At 42.0% G+C, this 18,291-nt stretch overlaps 1 protein-coding gene across 1 annotated transcript in view; it reads left to right on the top strand.

Annotated features, from left to right (window-relative positions):
* The window catches only part of NEURL1B (neuralized E3 ubiquitin protein ligase 1B), a 76,235-nt gene extending 59,651 nt beyond the window's left edge, over positions 1 to 16,584 (top strand). Inside the window, exons 4-5 of the mRNA XM_069102365.1 lie at positions 2,766 to 2,891; positions 9,005 to 16,584. Coding sequence (XP_068958466.1) covers positions 2,766 to 2,891; positions 9,005 to 9,249 — 371 coding nt within the window. The 3' untranslated portion in view covers positions 9,250 to 16,584. The remainder of the gene's footprint in view (positions 1 to 2,765; positions 2,892 to 9,004) is intronic.
* Positions 16,585 to 18,291: the final 1,707 nt, after the last annotated feature.

Below are 18,291 nucleotides of genomic sequence, written 5' to 3'. Positions count from 1 at the left end.
AGCAGCAGAGCCACAATTTACATCCAGGTGTTCTGACTGGAGAATAATGATGATGATGATTTAGGGGCGGGTAGGTGACACCAGCCCAGGAGTCAGGAGGACCTGAGTTCAAATCTGGCCTCAGACACTTGACACATTCACTAGCTGTGTGACTTTGGACAAGTCACTTAACCCCAATTGACCTCCAAAAAGCCAAAAATCTTTTTAAAAAGTAAAAATAAAATAATGATGATGATTTTTAAAAAAAGAAAACAGAAAAAAACCAATGATTATAGTAAGCATTTGTAAGGCACTTAATAAGTACCAGACACTTAGCAACTGTTACCTCGTTTGATTCTGCCAACAACCTTGTGAGGAAGGTGATATCATGATCCCCGTTTCACAGATAAGGAACTTGCCCAGGCTCATGGGGCCTGGTAGGTGTCTGAGACCAGATTCTGATTCATGTCTTCACTCTAGGCCTAGTGCTCTATGCACTCTGCCACCTCTCCACCCATCCAGTCCCTTCTTCACTCATGCCACCATGGGCACCTCGAGCTTCTCTTTAATGTACTGCTGTTTGGCGCCCTTTAGTGTCTTGGTCATCTTCCATAGTGTGCACTGTGTGGGGTCTGAAACATTGCTTCAACATATAAAGCTGTGATTTTAATTGAAAAGTAAGCAACATGCTCTAACAGACTTAGATTCATAAATGAAAAGTTCGAAAAACCATATCCTTACAGATGATAAAGAAGCCAGAGGCACAAACCCTCCCCTCCAGGAGTTTACAGTCCAGCTGGGACTAGCACAGGTCTGGAACACATGACTAAAATGCCTTGTCAGCTTTATGGCAAGTGAACAGACTCAACCCAGCCAATGCAGGTGCAACTCTGCGTGTCTGTCCTCCGCCACTGCCTCCTTGTCCCTCCTGCCCCCATACTCTACACACCATGTGTTCATCTCCCATGGTCATCTCTAGGCCCTCTGCTGCCTCCCTAGTTTCTTCAGTCTTGGGAAACAGAAGGGTAATGTGAAGTGTCAGTGTTGGAAAGGCGTAAATGTCTGGAGGAACATGCCAGCAGATGGCAAGGACTCCCCCCCTTAGCACTGATCTAAAAACCATGAGATGGCAGCAGAAACCACGTGCCAAACACTACCCAGCGTCCATTAGGAGCCGGGACGCTGGGCTGCCCCCTATACAATTCCATGCGGATTTTCAGTCTTTATGAGTCCTAAGAGTAGTTTTCCCTAAGTAAATGATCTCACCCTGGCACTGCAGCCGTGGCCACTCCAAACCTCAGTTTCCTCACCTGTCAAATGAGGATTAAGGTTGCCCTATTGACCTCACAGATCTATTGTGAGGAAAATCACCTTAAAACATTTATAGTTGGGGCGGCTAGGTGACGCAATGAATAGAGCACTGGCCCTGGAGTCATAACCTGAGTTCAAATCCAGCCTCAGACACTTGACACTTACTAGCAGTGTGACTTTGGGCAAGTCACTTAACCCCAATTGCCCTCCAAAAAGAAAAAAAAACATTTATAGTCACATAATCTACTGCTGCTGTTACTCTTAAAGTGTTAGGTGGAACAGAAGTGAATTGGGGAAAATCGTTGGGTTTGTCATGCTTAACAGTAGCAACAGGACAATAGCAGATGGATGTGTTGCCTGAAAACCACCTCTGCACATGGTGGCCTTCATTCTTTAAGCACCCATCATATGCAAAGCCTTTTACTAGGCACCTGGAGGAAATTCTAAGAGGAATACCACAAGGTCCTCTCCTTGAAGAGTTTATAGTCTATCAAGGGAGATGACAAGGACACATTAAATATAATGGATACCATTTAATTAAAGAGTACCAGACATGGAGTCAGGAAGACCTGAGTTTTAATCCAGTGTCAGACACTTACTAGTTGTGTGACCTTGGGCTAGTCACTCAACCTCTGTTTGACTCATTACCTCATCTGTAAAAAATGAGAATAATAGTACTTAGCTGACTAGTTTGTTATAAGGATCAAATGAGACAATTTGGGTAAAGTGTTTTACAAACTCTACAGCTCTGTATAAATGTGAGCTATTTGTCAGGGATGTGCTGCTAAATGTTTAACAACTTGGCTCTCCAAAAAGGGAGACACACTTTTAAGTCTAATTTGCATTATTAACATCTTTTTCATCATTTTCTTAAATCTTTAGACAATCAACAAAACAATAAATCAAGTCCTGATTTGTAGCATTTGCTGATTTCTGAAGTATAAATGCTCACACTGGAAATGTAGTGGTTCCTCTCAAGCCTATTCCAGCATACCCATCATCATCAAAACTATTGTTGTCATTATTATTATTTTTAATAGTGCTTTAGGGTTCAAAAAGCCCTTTTCTCCAACAATCCCAGTAGGCAAACTGAGTGCATAGTATAAGCCTCATTTTCCTTCCTTTCCCTCTCCTTAAGACAGTGAACAATTTTATATAGATTACATATGTACAATCCTACAAAACATGACATATATAAATTATATGTCACTCACAAGGAAACTGCATACCTGTGGTCCTCCTGTTTCCTAGATGGAATTCAATCTTTAGGAGACACTTGGATTTAAGGAAGGTGAGTGGCTGGCCCACAAGAAGCAAGATTTGAATCCAGATCTTCTCATTCCAAATCTATTGCCTCCTGTGTTGATGATGTGGGCAAACAAATATTTTGATCCTTGTTGGAGGAATTCCTTCCTTCCTGACAGGTTTATCCAGCTGCAGCTGACTGACTTCTTTTTTTCCCTTTGGTTTTGTAGGCACCTTGCAGTCTAGCCCAGTGACTGCTTCTCCCTCAGGATCCCCCAGCGGCTCTCAGTACGACAGTGACTCAGACATGGCCTTCAGTGTGAACAGGTCCTCTTCAGCTTCCGAGTCCTCACTAGGTAAGCGAACCTTTGGATATGGAGCCTTCAGAGGGCATGGTCCAAGTCCGCAAGCTTGCCTTCCCATTTGAACTAAAACTGTATTTTCTGAGGTGGAGAACGGTTTGTGGCAGCCTTTACTATCCCATTTATCATCTTGTTCTCTTCCTATGTGCCTTCCTCACCTCTGCTGATCTCCCAGGTTATGCCAGACCAGTGATCCTGGGTAGATGAGAAGAGAAAAAGCTAAAAATGAAGCCCAAATCAGCACTTAGCACAGTGCCTGACAAATAGTAGGCACTTAATGAAGTTTTATTGATTTACCAAAAGGGTAATAATAATAGAATTTTAACTTGGAAGTTACTTGGGAAGAGACACTCTATCTCTTCTCTCTCTTTCTCTCTTCTCTTTCTCTGTCTTTCTCCCTCTCCTTCTCTCTTTGTCTCTCTGATTCTCTCTCTCTCTCTCTCTCTCTCTCTCTCTTTTTTCTCTCCCTCCCCTCTCTCTCTTTCTCCATATATGTGTGTGTATATATATAATTTTAATAGTATTTTTTCCAATTACATGTAGAGAAAAATTTTAATATTTCTTTTTATAAAATTTTGAGTTACAAATTTTCCCCCTCCTTAAGACAGTGAACAATTTTATATAGATTACCGATGTACAATCATATAAAACGTGACATATATAAATTATATGTCACTCACAAGGAAACTGCATACCTGTGGTCCTCCTGTTTCCTAGATGGAATTCAATCCTTAGAGAAATCTTAACAGAGGCTGCTGTTCAGATTGGATTAAATTTGAATGGATCATAAACTCATCCAAGTATCAATCTAAAGATGAATGTAGAGTATTGTTAAGAGTTCATTTTCCCAAGAATGCACCAGTTCTGGTGGGAAACCTGTTCAGCAAGACTTGTGTGACCTGAGCCGAGAAGAATATGCGTTCTGAGTAGGACATGAGAGAGGAACAGAAGGGGACAGCACTGGACAGAGAGAGAAGAAGCATGAGTGGGGGAGAGGAATAAAAAAGGAAAAAGAACATGGAAGGAGGAAGCCAGGTTAAAAAATCCAGTAATGTCAGCCTGGGCAGAGAAGATCCCTTGGCCTGGTTCTGTTTGACATTATTTATCAGTAATTTGGATTAAAAGCATATTTGCCATGCTTCTGGTGGCAGGAAGTAAGGAGGAATTAAGAAGCCTCTTGAGGAGGGTGAAGGAAGAGAGTATAAAAACTGGCTTGAAACTTAACATCAAAAAACTTAAGATCTTGGCAACTGATCTATCACTTTCTAGCAAATAGTGGGAGAAGAAAGGGAAACAGGATCAAACTTTATATTCTTGGACTCAAAGATCACTGCAGATGGTGACTGCAGCCATGAAATGAAAAGACACTTGCTCCTTGTAAGGAAAGCTATGGCAAATCTGGACAGCAGACTAAAAAGCAGAGACATCACCTTGCTGACAGAATTCCATATAGCCAAAGCTATGGTTTTTCCAGTAGCAGTGTTTGGCTGTAAGAGTTGCACTATAAGGAAAGCTGAGTGCTGCAGAATCGACACTTTCTAATTGTGGTGCTGGAGAAGACATTTGAGAGTCCCTTGGACAGCAAGGAGGTCAAATTTGTCAATACTTAAAGAAATTATTCCAGCTATTTACTGAAAGGTCAAATACTGAAGCTGAAGCTTAAATTCTTTGGCCACATAATGAGAAGATAGGACTCATTGGAAAAGATCCTGATATTGGGAAAGATAGAAGGCAAAAGGAGAAGGGGATGACAGAGGATGTGATGGAGAGATAGTGTCATGGAAGCAATGAATATGAACTTGGACAGACTTCCAGAGATAGTGCTATGGTCCATGGGGTCATGAAGAATCAGACATGACTAAACAACTGAACAACACTAATTATCACCTTTATCTGATTTGCAGATGACCCAGAGGAATGGGAGGGATAGCTGACAGCCTGGGTGACAGACTCAAGATCCAGATGAAATCTCAGCAGGCTAGCAGGAAGAGCTAAAACCAATAAAATGATGCATAATAGGGACAAATGTAAAAACCCACACTTAGGTTCAAAAAGTCAACTGTACAAGTACAAGGAAGTAGCATGACTAGACAACAGTTGATAGGAAAAGAGCCAAAGGGAACACAAGCTTAATAGGAATACCTATTTATGGTGTGGCAGACAAAATAATTAATGCAGCCTTAACCTGAAATAATAGGATGAGGGAGGTGATAATCCCATAATCCTCTGCCCTGGTCAGTACAGAATCCCAGAGATGGAATGGCCCTCAGAAGCCATCAGGTCCAGCCTGTTCTTGACCAAGAGAACTCTCTACAGAAATTCTGGCAGTTAGTTGCTCAGCCTCTTCTTGAAGATGAAGCCACTGTTTTGGAGCGCTGTGTTCAGTTCTAAGCACCACACTTTTAGGAAGGACACTTGCCTGCTGGATCAGGTCCAAAGAAGGATCCAGGATGGTCAGTAACCTGTACAATGAGAGCAGCGACGATAACATGTAGTGTTGTCAGGTTTGCCAAACTCTTTACAAGCATCTCGTTTTATCTTCACAACAATTCTGGTGGATGGGCACTATTAATATCCCCATTTTGCAAAAGAGAAAACTGAGGTAAATAGCAATTAAGGAGCTTTCCTGGGGTCACTCAGCCAGTCAGTGTCTGAGGTTGGATCGGAACTCCAGTCTTCCTGACTTCAAGCTAAGCTCTCCATCTCCTGTACCACCTGACTGCCTAACGTGATATATGAGGCCTTCTTGGAAGAGTAGGAATGTTGGTCCTCAAAAAGGAAATACTTTGCTGAGGGAGGCAGGGAATGAGACATGATTGCTGTCTTTAAGTATTAGAAGAAATATCAACTGGAAGGGTTAGACTTGTTTTGATTGGCCCTGGAGAACAGGTCAGTGTTTATAGAGAGACAGATTTCAGATATAAGAAAAAAAAACTTCTGAACTATTATATCTATCCCAAAGTGGAATGGGCGTCCTAGAAAGGTAATAAGGCCTGTCATCAGCAGAGGTCTTCAGGAAGCCAGGAAGTGCATGACCACTGGAATGATCTATCCGAATGATGAAGCCAAGAGAATTTCTGCTCAAACCCAATTGGATGATTCTGTGAAATTATTAGTCTCTGCCTTTGGCAAGTGGGTTAATCTATATACAGTGCTTCGCAAACCTTAAAGCACTGTATAAATGCTAGCTGTTATTTGGCCTTTAGACCCATTTAAAATATAATCTGCTTATGGTGAATTTCCCTCATGCATGTGCTTAGATGATTGCTTTCCCCAGCCTACACTAGCCAAGATTATGCTCCCTACTATCTTCAAATTATTTCCTTCCACAACCCCATGTCTTTCTTTATTTTCCCTCCTTCCTTTTTCTTGTCCTGGAACTAGGAATTGAAGAGGAAGTAAATATGGAGATGTAAATGGTGAACATTCCTCCAAACTTTTGATGACTGGAAACAATCTTGACCCTTCATCTTATGAAAATACTCAATGGGCCATCAGTGTCATTCTCTGTCCTTCTAGCTATACCAGGGTTGCCTAGTGGGACAGGCTGAAGGATTGAAATGAAACATTTGAGTTATCAGGTATCAAAAGTCCAATTGAAAAATGTCGTCATTTACTTCCTCCATCTGTCCTCCCTTGCCCAACCAACCCCACCCCAATCTCCACACGCATATGAGGCTCCATATCCTCTTTTGGCCTCCACATCCTTCTTTCAATATTTTTGTAGTCTTGTCTCCCAGATTCAGAGTTTCTATCGAAACCAATGGTTAATGATTAACCATTTTGGATGATGTCTGCCACTGTGGGAGACTTCTTTTCACAGATAATTGGAGACTTTGTTCCATCTCCAGCTTTTTCTTGAGAGGCCAGCTATAATGACCCTTATAACAGGTGCTATCAGAGAAGCTATTTCCTTTTTCCTTCGTGTATAGCTTGTTTCTGCCAAGAGAGCATTTAGCTAATGTGGTGGCATATGGGCAAATTTTCTTAGATATTTTCTTCTTTCTTTTCCTTAGATTCAATTTAATTCAATATATATTAAACAACTACTATATATAAGGCCACACTGCTAGTTACTAGAAATATAAAGATAATAATAAAAGTGTTTCTATCCTCTTTTAAAAATTTTTGTAAAATAAATTTATTATTTATTTATTTTTAGCATTCCTTTTTTATGTTTTGAGTTCCAAACCTCTCCTTCCCCTTCACTCCTCCCATACCCATTGAGAAGGCAAGAAATGTGATATTAATTATACATGTGAAATCATGCAAAACATATTTCCATATTAGCCACATTGCAAAAAAAAGGCAAGAAAATCTTAAAAGTTTAAAAAAATGTACTTCAAGGGTGGCTAGATGGCACAGAGCACCGGTCCTGGAGTCAGGAGGATTTGAATTCAAATCCAATCTCAGACACTTAATACTTACTAGCCATGTGACCTTGGGCAAGTCACTTAACCCCAATTGCCCTGCCCTCCCCCCTCCAAGAAAAAAAAAAGCAAAAAAAAATGTACTTTGAGTCCATCAGTTCTCTGGAGGTAAATAGCATGAAGTTTTTCAGAATTATCTTGGATCGTTGTATTGGTCAGAATAGCTAAATCATTCACAGTTGATCATCATACAGTATTGCTGTTTTCCTTTGGATAATGTACAAATTGTAGAATGTTCTTTTGGTTGTGCTCACTTCACTTTGCAACAATTCATATACGTCTTCTCAGGTTTTTCTGACGCATCCTGCTTCTCATTTCTTATAGCATAATAGTATTCCATTACAATCCTGTACCACAAGTTGTTCAGCCATTTCCCAAATGATGGGCAGCCCCTCAGTTCCCAATTCTTTGCTACCACAAAAAGATCTGTTATACATTTTTTGTATATATAGGTCCTTTGCCTTTTTCTTTTATTTCTTTGGGATACAGACCTGTATGCACAGTTTTATAGTGCCTTGGGCATAGTTCCAAATTGTTCTCCAGAATGGTTGGATCAGTTCACAACTCCACCAACAGTGCATTAGTGTCCCAATTTTTCCACATCCCCTCCAACATTTGTCATTTTCCTTTTCTGTCATGTTAACCAATCTGATAGGTGTGTGGTGGGTACCTTAGAGTTATTTTAATTTTTATTTCTCTAATCAATAGTGATGTGGAGCATTTTTTTCACATGACTATAGGTAACTTTGATTTCTTCTTCTGAAAACTATTCATATCCTTTGACCATTTATCAATTGAGGAATGACTTTTATTTTTATAACTTTGTCTCAGTTCCCCATATATTTGAGAAATGAGACCTTTATTAGAGAAACTTGCTGTAAATTTTTTCCCCAACCTTCTGCTTTCCTTCTAAACTTGGTTGCATTGATTTTGTTTCTGCAAAACCTTTTAAATTTAATGTAATCAGAATTATCCATTTTACTTCCCATGATCCTCTATTGTTTGGTCATAAGTTCTTCCCTTATCCCTAGATCTGACAGGTAAAATCTTCCATGCTTCCCTAATTTGCTTATGATATCACCCATTATGTCTAAATCACATAGCCATTTTGACTTTATCTTGGTATACAGTGTGAGATATTAGAAGTGACCCTAACCCCAAAGAATGTTCTTTAGGAGGGAGGGGAGAGAACTATAACATGTACACAAATAAATACAAATAATCCAAATTAAATTCAAGAGGAAGAGGGTATTCGGTGGGGTTGGGGAAGGGTGTGGTGTCTTTGAGATCAGGAAAGGCCTCACCTAGGAGCTAGCACCTAAATTGTATAAAGCATTATAGGAGGTAAAGGTGAAGAGAGAATTCTTTTCACTCATGGTAAACCACCTATTCAAAGACAGAAGTGGAATATAGACACTTCTCTTACTTATTATACACCATGCCTTTGCTTAAAGAGTGATTCCCATATTCTATTCAATTGTTGCTGTTAAAGTTTGTTTTTTTACTTTACACCTAGTGATGTGTTAGCTGGGTATATTTTGCATAATCTGGTGCTAAAGCCAAGATTTACTGCTTTTGGTGAAATGGGATTGGGGAATGGTGTGGATTGTGAATTTCAGTGTTAAGATTTTGGGGGGAAAGTACATATTTTTGTTTTCTCATTTTTCTCTTGAATAGTGACTGCTCCAAGCTCCCCTCTGAGCCCCCCCACATCACCTGCATTCTCCCCTCCGGAGCCTCCAAGCAACAAGAATGGCGAGTGCACCATCTGCTTTGACAGCGAGGTAGATATGGTCATCTACACCTGCGGCCACATGTGCCTCTGCCACACCTGCGGTCTTAAACTGAGGAGGCAGCCCAATGCCTGCTGCCCAATCTGCCGGCGCACCATCAAGGATGTCATTAAGATCTACCGGCCTTAGCCCCTCGGTCACACCCCAAGTCCACCGTCACTCAAGTGGACAAAGGGGCTTTGCTAAACAAAACCAGAACCATGCCTTGCCACCCACTGCCATTGGCTGGTCCCTGGTTTTATGCCAAGAGGTTTCCCCATCTCTTCTTCGATGTTTTTAATGGTAGGGAATGTCAGAGATCTTACCTAGCCAAGGAACTTGGCAGAGGGTCTGAGAGAGGAATACTTTTCCTAAAGATACCGTCCTCCAGATGATCACAGGCATTGTCACGTGTAACCCCTGTAGCGCATTACTTGCTCCTTCTCTGAGGCCCAGACTTGCCCAGCTAAGAAAATGGCAAACTCTGTGCAACTTCTTGGGGTATTTCGGTGGAGTGTGTGTGTGCACACAGGAGGCTGAGAGAGAAGGGAGAGAACGAAAAAAGGGAGAAGAGTTGGGGGATAGCAAAGGGAGGAGAACCAGAGAGGATGCGAGAATGAATGTGTGTGAATTCTAAGCTACTGGAGGTGGGAGCTCCTGGTTCGGCTGAGCCCTCCCCTGCCCCCCTCCCAAGCTCTCTCCAGAGGCCCTGAATCAGGAGCTTCTCAAAGAATATCCAAGGAATGGAGGACCAGCTACAAGTGCTCGTGTCCCTTTCCATGTTCTTTCCCTCCTCAGAAGCTTTTGGATGAGTTACTGTTGGACATTTTCAGTTTTTGCCCAATCAGAAATATGACTTGGGTCATGATATTGGAGAAGGAAACTCAGATCATCAATGCACTGTTTACAACCCCAGATGTGAACAGCTGTATCTGGGTGCTTAGTTAAAAAAACAAATAAGCAACTTGTTGTTGGGTTTTGGTTTTTGATTTGTTTTCTATTTTTATCTCCATCTTTTTGAGAGTGATTTCCCCAGTCCCGGTGTGCAGCGAACTAGAGTTCTGACCTCTCCCAGAAGATGCATTACCCTCACGCCTGCTCCGCAGAGTGGAATTTTATGATGCACCATGCACCTTCCCCCTTCCCCCCAGTCTCCAAATGCTTTTAAGAATATTATCTTCTTAATCTTTGTAATTAGGAGGCCCCCATCACATAGTCCCCTTTCCATAAAGAAGAAACTGAAATATAGAGACAGGGCCTGTGCAGAGGTCATTCAATAACTTGGGTTCTTCAGTCATCTCCTTCAACCACATGCCCAGGGGTTGGCCAACTGGAGCACACAAGATGATATGCAGGAATAAGGCCAGGGCCCATCCTCCAACCTCGGGTAAATTTAGAAGTAGGAAGAGTCTGTTTTTATTGGCTTCCCATTAACTTTTTTCCTGGGCCTTCATGCTACCTAACCCCACCATCCTGGTCATGTGTCAGTTAACTGTCAGCTAATCTCTAGTGGATTGTCAGCTCTAAGGTGTTAACTGATCATTATGGCATCAGCTGACAGTCGTGAAGTGGGGCCCTCTTCATTGCATTTTTTAAGGAGGATTGTTTAAGATTAACTGGCCATCCTCGAGGAGCAGAGTCTAACTCCACTGGTTTTTTTCTTTTCCTGAGCATCTTATTACTGCTCCCAGAGCCTGAAGTGTCTCTGGTAGCATTTCCTTCCACTGCAGCTACAGCCACGTTGGGTATATCATGTTCAAGGGTCCCTATTCAAGAGCCATCTATCCCACCCACCCACCCCTTACCCTTCCATGGGAGTAAATCAATAAAAAGGTGCCTCCGGCAAAGATAGCAGGCCTCTGCAGTAGTCTATGTTGCTTTTCCTTTTAAAGGAGGTAATTCCCCAACAGTTTCAGGACTTAGGGATTTCAGTACTATTGCATGAAAGTCAGCAAGGGCTATTTGGGAGCTCTTTCTGCAGAAACAGCCAGGTGTGGCAGCAAGAGCTCCAGCCTGGGATTCAGAAGGCACCCCCTTCCTGCTCCACCTCTGCCCCTAGGTTCTGGGCTCATGTCTGCCCCTAATTCATGGTGGCGGCTTTAGTCAAGACGTGTCTTTGTACCTCAGTTTTCTCATCTGTCAAATGAGGATAATAATGCCTTCCCTACCTACCTTCCTTGCAGCAGCTGTCATGATGATCAACTTAGAAATAGGATATGAAAGCATATTACAAAAGTCAAAGATAATAGAGATGTGTAAAAGATACTTATTTTTAGACAAAACCTCAGTCAACTCACTTTTTCCAAAGGGAAGACAGGTAAAGACGGAAGAGGAAGTAACAGCCAGTTAGATTGGGTTCCTTAGGTCATTGTTCTCGTGTCCTAGGTAGGGTGGGAGGAAGAGAGCAGACCTTCAATTAGAACCTTGCGGTGTTAGAACTTCTGGCCGTATTTCCTTTTTCCTAACTCATTCAGAGCCCAGGCACTGACGAGTCCCCAGAAGCAGAGCTTGACTCCAGATCCAATGAGGAGCAGCGATGGCCAAGGGCTGTCGAGCTGAGAGGTTGTGAGTGAAAAACAATTTTGTCAACTTGAGTTAAAATGAGGTGTAAAAAAATTGGCCAGGAAATCCAAAAGGTTTTTGATATTGTTTTTAAAAAGCTTCTTCCCCCATCTTACTGAGAGTAGAAGACAAGAAAGACTGTGCCTTCTGCCCCCTCTTTAAGATTAGTCTGGGGATTTTGTTTGCTGAGAGGCAAGGTTGCCTAATAGCTAGAGGACTGGCCTTGGAGTCAGGAAGACCTGAGATGGACCCCAACCTCTGACACAGGCTCACTGTGTAACCCTTGGGCAAATCACCTAACCTCTCGGTGCCTCCAGCCAACTGGACCTTGTGACTCTTCCAAGAAAGAGTAAATGATGCCCAACCTGGGTTCTGTGCTGTGTGTGTGTGTCTGTACACTGATTCTTTGAAAACCAATGTATGGTATATAGGATCATTCTCTCTTACCAAAATATTGGATTTACCAGAACACCCCATTATCCAGGATTGCTAGATAACAGGGAACTTAACTGTGCATATCTAAAGGGGACCACAAACCCAGTAGACAAAGGTTTTGATTTAAAAAGAGGAAATAGATGACTGTAACCCCACCGTTTTCCTTCTTATATTCTTCATGCAAGCCTTTGTCAATGCTTATTGTCATCTCTCAGCCTCAGTTTCCACAGCTGAACTGTGAGGGAATTAGACTAAGGGCCAGGGGGTCTGTGGAGACTCTGACTCCGACATAGGAGCTTTGGGACATCAAGATGTGACAGGAACATAGATGTGTGCAGTACATTTCATTAAGCTGTGCACCCATGGGATTTTATTTTTTAAGGTAAACATTTATTGATCAATCATAAAAGGCATTATTTTTAGTTATCAAACCAAAGAAACTAAAATTTAATGAAAGTCTTTTTTCCTAAAATAACAGCTAACCCTCATTTAGAAATACAAATTTTTTTTGGAGGGGGAAAGGCAAGGCAATTGGGGTTAAGTGACTTGGCCAAGGTCACACAGCTAGTATTAAGTGTCTGAGGCCAGATTTGACCTCAGGTCCTCCTGACTCCAGGGCCAGTGCTCTATTTACCGCACCACCTAGCCACCCCAGAAACAAAATTTTAAAAAGAGATACAAATACCATTTTTTTTAAAGCTACTAGGGTGTGCCTGAGTGCAGCGGGCACACCCTGGGTATGTAAGTGTATAGTCAGTTGGCCTGATGGTGGATGTCTTTTTTCCTCTAGTTCCCCGTCCTGCCAACCCTTATTTCGGTCCTTGTTGCAACTCAGTAGCACTTTGATCCTTAAGTGCAGAGATTTGGAAACTATTAAGGGGTGTCCCAGGCCTCTGACAGCATCACAGGCACTGATCCCGATGACCTGCTATGTGAGGAGAAAATGAGACAATGGCCTGTTTTAACCTGCCGAGTCACTGCCATAAATAGCATCACCATCTGAGAGGAATTGGGGGCTGGGGGATTGGGGTTTGCTTGGGCTTTCTTTTTGAGCCAGGCATTGTTCAGTGCTTGAAGGACTTCTTTTTCTTTTTTTCTATCTTTTTCCTAAATTAACCGCTAAAGTTCACTCACTGGCTGCACGTGATGGACACAGTGGATATTCTCCCTCTATGGCGCTGCCTGGCATTTCTCTTGCTTCTTTGTGATTCTCCACACAGCCCTCTTTGCCCAGGGTGAACAGCGTGTGGTATACTGCTGTCCACGGGCTCTGCTTTAAAAGGGAAGGAAAAATCTTTAGATGTGACATTCTTTTTAGCGGAGCATAGAAGGGCAAAAGGCTTCGGCATTCAGGAGAAACACCGGCCCAAAGTCTTATTATAGATTCTTTTATACAATGAAGAACAGGCGGTGTAAGGGAATGAAAAGAACTCTGAATTCCATCTCTACCACTCTCTAGCTATGGAGCTGGGCTGCCTTGTTGCCCTCTGGACCTCAGTTTCCACAGCTGTACTATGAGGGAGTTAGCCTGAGGTCCAGTGGTTCTGTGGTTGTTAAGTCTTAACTTGTCCTTCCAGAAACATCAAAGATCCTACATTAAGCTATCAAAGGATGGGAATTGGGCTGTGCCTTAACCTTGCTAATGTGTTTCTTCATGCATCAGTGAGCTGTGTCCAATTTTGGTATGATTAGGGGAGAAAAGACTATTTGGAGTTCAGAAGACCAGAGGCCTGGGCCTGAATTTCAAATCTGCCACCTGCTTGACCCTGGGCAAGTAGCTTAATAATGAATAATAAGTGATATTTACATAACACTAATTTGCAAAGCACTTTCCTTATGTTATCTGATTGGAGCCTTGCTATAGGCCTGTGAATTAGGTACTAGAGATATTATCCTCATTTTACTGAAAGAGGAAACTAAGACTCAGAAGTCAAATGACTGACCAGCACAGTGTCAGAGGTAGCCTTCAAACTCTTCTCTTTCTGGCTCCAAGTTCAACACCATAATCATTATGCCATACTGCCTCTCATCCTCTGTAGGCCCCAATTTCATTTATGTATGAAATGAGAAGACTGGACTAGATGACCTCCCAAGTCTCCCAGTTCTCCGTCCTCTGGCTCCTAAAGTGACTAGGAACAAGGCCCATTAAATGAATTCTAAAGTCAGTACTGGGTGCCTTTGTTTTGGGATTTTGTAGCTAGTTTAGATTAGGTCTGGTGGTTGAATCTAGAATTTCTAACAAAAGGTTTGACCATAGAATTACTTTGAGGATTCCTCTTTTAAACTCTCCTGAATGCATTTCCAACCCTGAGAGAGCCAATCCCAACTCCCCAGTGGAAGCCTCTATTGTTACGGCTCTATTCTTTACTGCTGACTGGTGGACAGAATCAGGACTGATACATGTATGTAAGTGCTGCTATTGGCCCTGTACACCCCAGGGACGAAACAGTTATTGGAGCCGGTTTCATGGGTTTGTGGCTAACTCTGTCTCAGAGGAAAGGCAAACAAAATGAGAAAGAAACAACAGACCCTTTGCAAAAGGCTAAGTGAAGGAGTCTAGAGGTGAGGCCAGGACAAGATTTTGCAAGGGCTAAACAACTTGTTTTTCACTTAGCTGAACATTTCTAGAGAAATTCTGCCTCCCCATCCCAGTGCTGTTGGGGAAAAAAAGTCTGGCTTGACCCTATCGATTGCATTTGGCTACTAAGCTTTCAATAAGACATTGAAAGTGAGATGGAATGGAGGCGAAGCGTGGACATGACTTTGTTGTGACTTGGGGAGCCAGAGAAAACTGTATGCCCAGACTTCTTAGAATGCTGCACCTTCAGTCTCTCCTCATTGCACGTTCCATTCCTAATCTCTTGACAGTCTTGAAAAGTAGGGATGCCTCAGAGGCAGCATAAGCCTGTAGCCCAGTACTAGAACAAGAAAAGCTCATCTGATCTCCAGAATAGCTGTTCTCCCTCGCTCCATGGTCCCTGAGAAAATGACTTCTCCCACACTGTAGGTCAGAAGGTCAGAAAAAAGGAAACAAATCTTCCCAGAGATCAAATGCAGGCAGCCAACTCACTTCCCAGAATGATCTGGGAGTTCTGACTGGACTGGGGTGGTTGTGCCTTTGGAAAGGGCTGGGTCTCGCATCATTCAGTACAAATGTTTCTCTGAAGGGTGTTGGGTTTTTCCTTTTTGCTGCTTTGTCTTACTCCCCATTGGCATGTTTCCCTGTCTTTTCCCATTCTAGGTGTTCCATCCTCCAGAGCAACTATTCCCTATGGCCATAGTGACCGACTTGCAACAGGGCTAATTTCCATTAATCCTTAAAACAGGTTTAAACTGTACTGCCCTAGACTCATTCTTCTGGTCCTCATTTATTCCTTATGGGACAACTTTTAGCACTCTGGAGTATAGACACACACACATACGCATACATATACACAGATACATACATATACACGTGTGTATATATGCAGATGCATACATATACACATATATGTATATACATGAACATACACATATATCCCAACCCAAGATACAGCATGAGTAAGTGAGTGGATAGAGAACCAACCTCAGATTCAGGAAGAACCTTAGTTCTTGACCCGTCTCTAATACTGGCTTATGTGATCCTAGGCAGGCCATTTAACCCTGTTAACTGCCAGAGCAACTCCGACTGTAATTTTAAGAGCGTTTACAGATCGGCAGCGGTACAGGTTGTTTCTTTTCCTGGAGTTCTCAACATCACTGAAATCACAAATTTGGCCCCAAAACTAGAACCCACCCAGTTATACCAAGGGTGGAACAGAACACTAACCCGGATCTAATTACAGCATTTGGGATAGATAGCTGAATATCCTTGTCTCCAGCAGGGACTCCCAGGCTGAGCCATTCAGGATAACATTGAAGTTTAGATCATAGCTTGGAAGGCGAGTCTAGAGTGGACCTCACTCTGCCTTATCGCACCTTGGTACAGGTTTCTGCAGGGGGGGCCTCAGGTTCAGGGGGAAAGGAAGTCTCCTGGGAATGAGTGGTTAAAAACTGTCGTTCTCCTTTGATGTCTTTTAAAATTCCTTGATGAAATAAATGGCTTGTACAGAAATCTGTTTGTGCCTTATGGGAATGTCTGTGTACTTTTTATCCTTTTTAAGCAACTTAAAAAATAAGGGGTGAGAATAACAAACATGGTAGTTTTCTAGGTTTTTCTGTGATCACTGAAATTACTTTGCTTTTTTGATATTTGAGTGACAGACTATGTGTTTCCTTGGATTCTCCCTTAAACTTTGTACAGAGCCCTGTGGATCTGTCTCCTCATTCCCTTGATGGTTCACTTAAGGTGTTGGGAGGGACATGTACCGTTCTACCTGTTGGGCCTCTCTAGTTCTGTGCTTTGTGTGTGTTGTGTGTGTAAGAATTTTGTCCGTTTTTCTCTGTTTTACATTAATGTAATTTTACCTGTTTATGAAACAAATAAAACTTTGGCTTGTTAAAAAAAAATGTTCGTCTCAGATTTTGTTTTGTAAATCCAGCGTTTAGCCACAGGGCAAAGGGCCTCACTGAGCATCCATTGATGTCTTCAGTTTCTCAAGAGTTCCAAAGTCAGCATTTTCAAGCAGAATCAATAAGTCTGAGCCTCAGATTTAGCCCTCTGGTAGCAAGGAGTTAGAAAACCTCTGAAGATTGTCAGGATAACTAACCAGCATGACGTGGTGACAAAGGTACTTGCCTACCAGGAAGGGAGCCTGGTTTCAAACTGACTCTAGCACAGGATGGCTTAATGACCAGGGGCCACTCCCCTGGGCCTCAGTTTCCTCTTATGCAAATTGGGGATAATCCTCTAACATTTAAAAAAAATTGGTATTGCATTTTTTAACATTTTTATTCGTTTTGAACTTAAATACATAAAGACAAAAAGATCCATGTACACAGTACAACCTAAAAAGAGGATTCACTATAAAACCATGAATTTACATTTGACATTATTTACTTTAAAAAAACTATATAATAAATGATACTTGTCCTTTTCTTTTTTTATCTTTTAAAAAAAATTATTTTACTAAGGGGCAGCTAGGTGGCGCAGTGAATCGAGCACCAGCCCTGGAGTCAGGAGGACCTGAGTTTAAATCTGGCCTCAGATACTTGATACTAGCCATGTGACCTTGGGCAAGTCACTTAACCCCAATTGCCTTGCCTTCCCCCCTCCAAAAAGCAAAAAACAAAAAAAGTAACCAAAGTGCCCTTACCCTTTGCCCCAGACATCTCCCTGCCACCTCAAGGAGTTCCAAGACAGAGAGTTTCCATACACACCAAAATATTCATAGCAACACTTTTTGTGGTAACAAAGAGCTAACTCAAAGTAGCCCATCAGATGGGTAATAAAATAAGTAAACTGTGGTATATTCAAATAATGGACTATGAATATGCTATATATTAGATGTGACAATTGTGAAGAATATAGAGAAATATAAGAATTACATGAATTGACACAATGTGAAGTAAGTAGAATTAGGAAATATAGATGTGTCCTAATATATGCAAAATGACTATACCAATGTTAATAGACCAAGAAAAAAACACACAAAACAGAACTACGTGCTACAGTGACCAAGCTTACCCCAAAGAAGGACTAAGAAGATGCAGCTCCCTGCCTTCATTGCAGAGATAGGGGGCTGCAGATGTGGAATACTGCATCTACTGTCAGACACAGTAGGGATGTTGGTTAATTTTGCTGAACAACTTTTTTCCTCTTTTAAAATCTTTGTTATGAGGGACAAGTCAATGCATAGGGTAGGAGGGAGAGATATATTTGGAAATGAATGTGGAAAAAAAAAAGACATCAATAAAAATAAATGTAAGAGGGAGGAGACCTAGCTGAGGCCAAAGTCAAGGCTTCTCCTTCCCCAAAGGCATTTCCTTGGGGAGGGGGCGGGGGGAGGGAGGCAGTTTCAGCTAAAGCTCCATGCTTGCTCCAGTTTCTGGAATGAAACCCTTCTGAACTCACTTGATAATTTATTGGTAATCTCTGGGGCATGGCCAACTTTCCTCTGCCTATCTAAACAAGATTCTTAGGTAATGTTATTCCAGTTGGAAGGCTTTTTAGCTCTCAGTCTAAGGCCTACGAGTGACTGATTGAGACATGTTCTCAGTTATGGTAACAAAGCTGAAATAAGATATGGCAGTTCTATCTCACCCTTGCACTAGTCT

The sequence above is a fragment of the Petaurus breviceps genome, unplaced genomic scaffold, assembly GCF_028583685.1.
Source record: "Petaurus breviceps papuanus isolate PSGF00001 unplaced genomic scaffold, PetGlider_PUasm1.0 551, whole genome shotgun sequence".
Classification (NCBI taxonomy): domain Eukaryota; kingdom Metazoa; phylum Chordata; class Mammalia; order Diprotodontia; family Petauridae; genus Petaurus; species Petaurus breviceps.
This window is presented reverse-complemented; position numbering and strand designations above follow the sequence as displayed.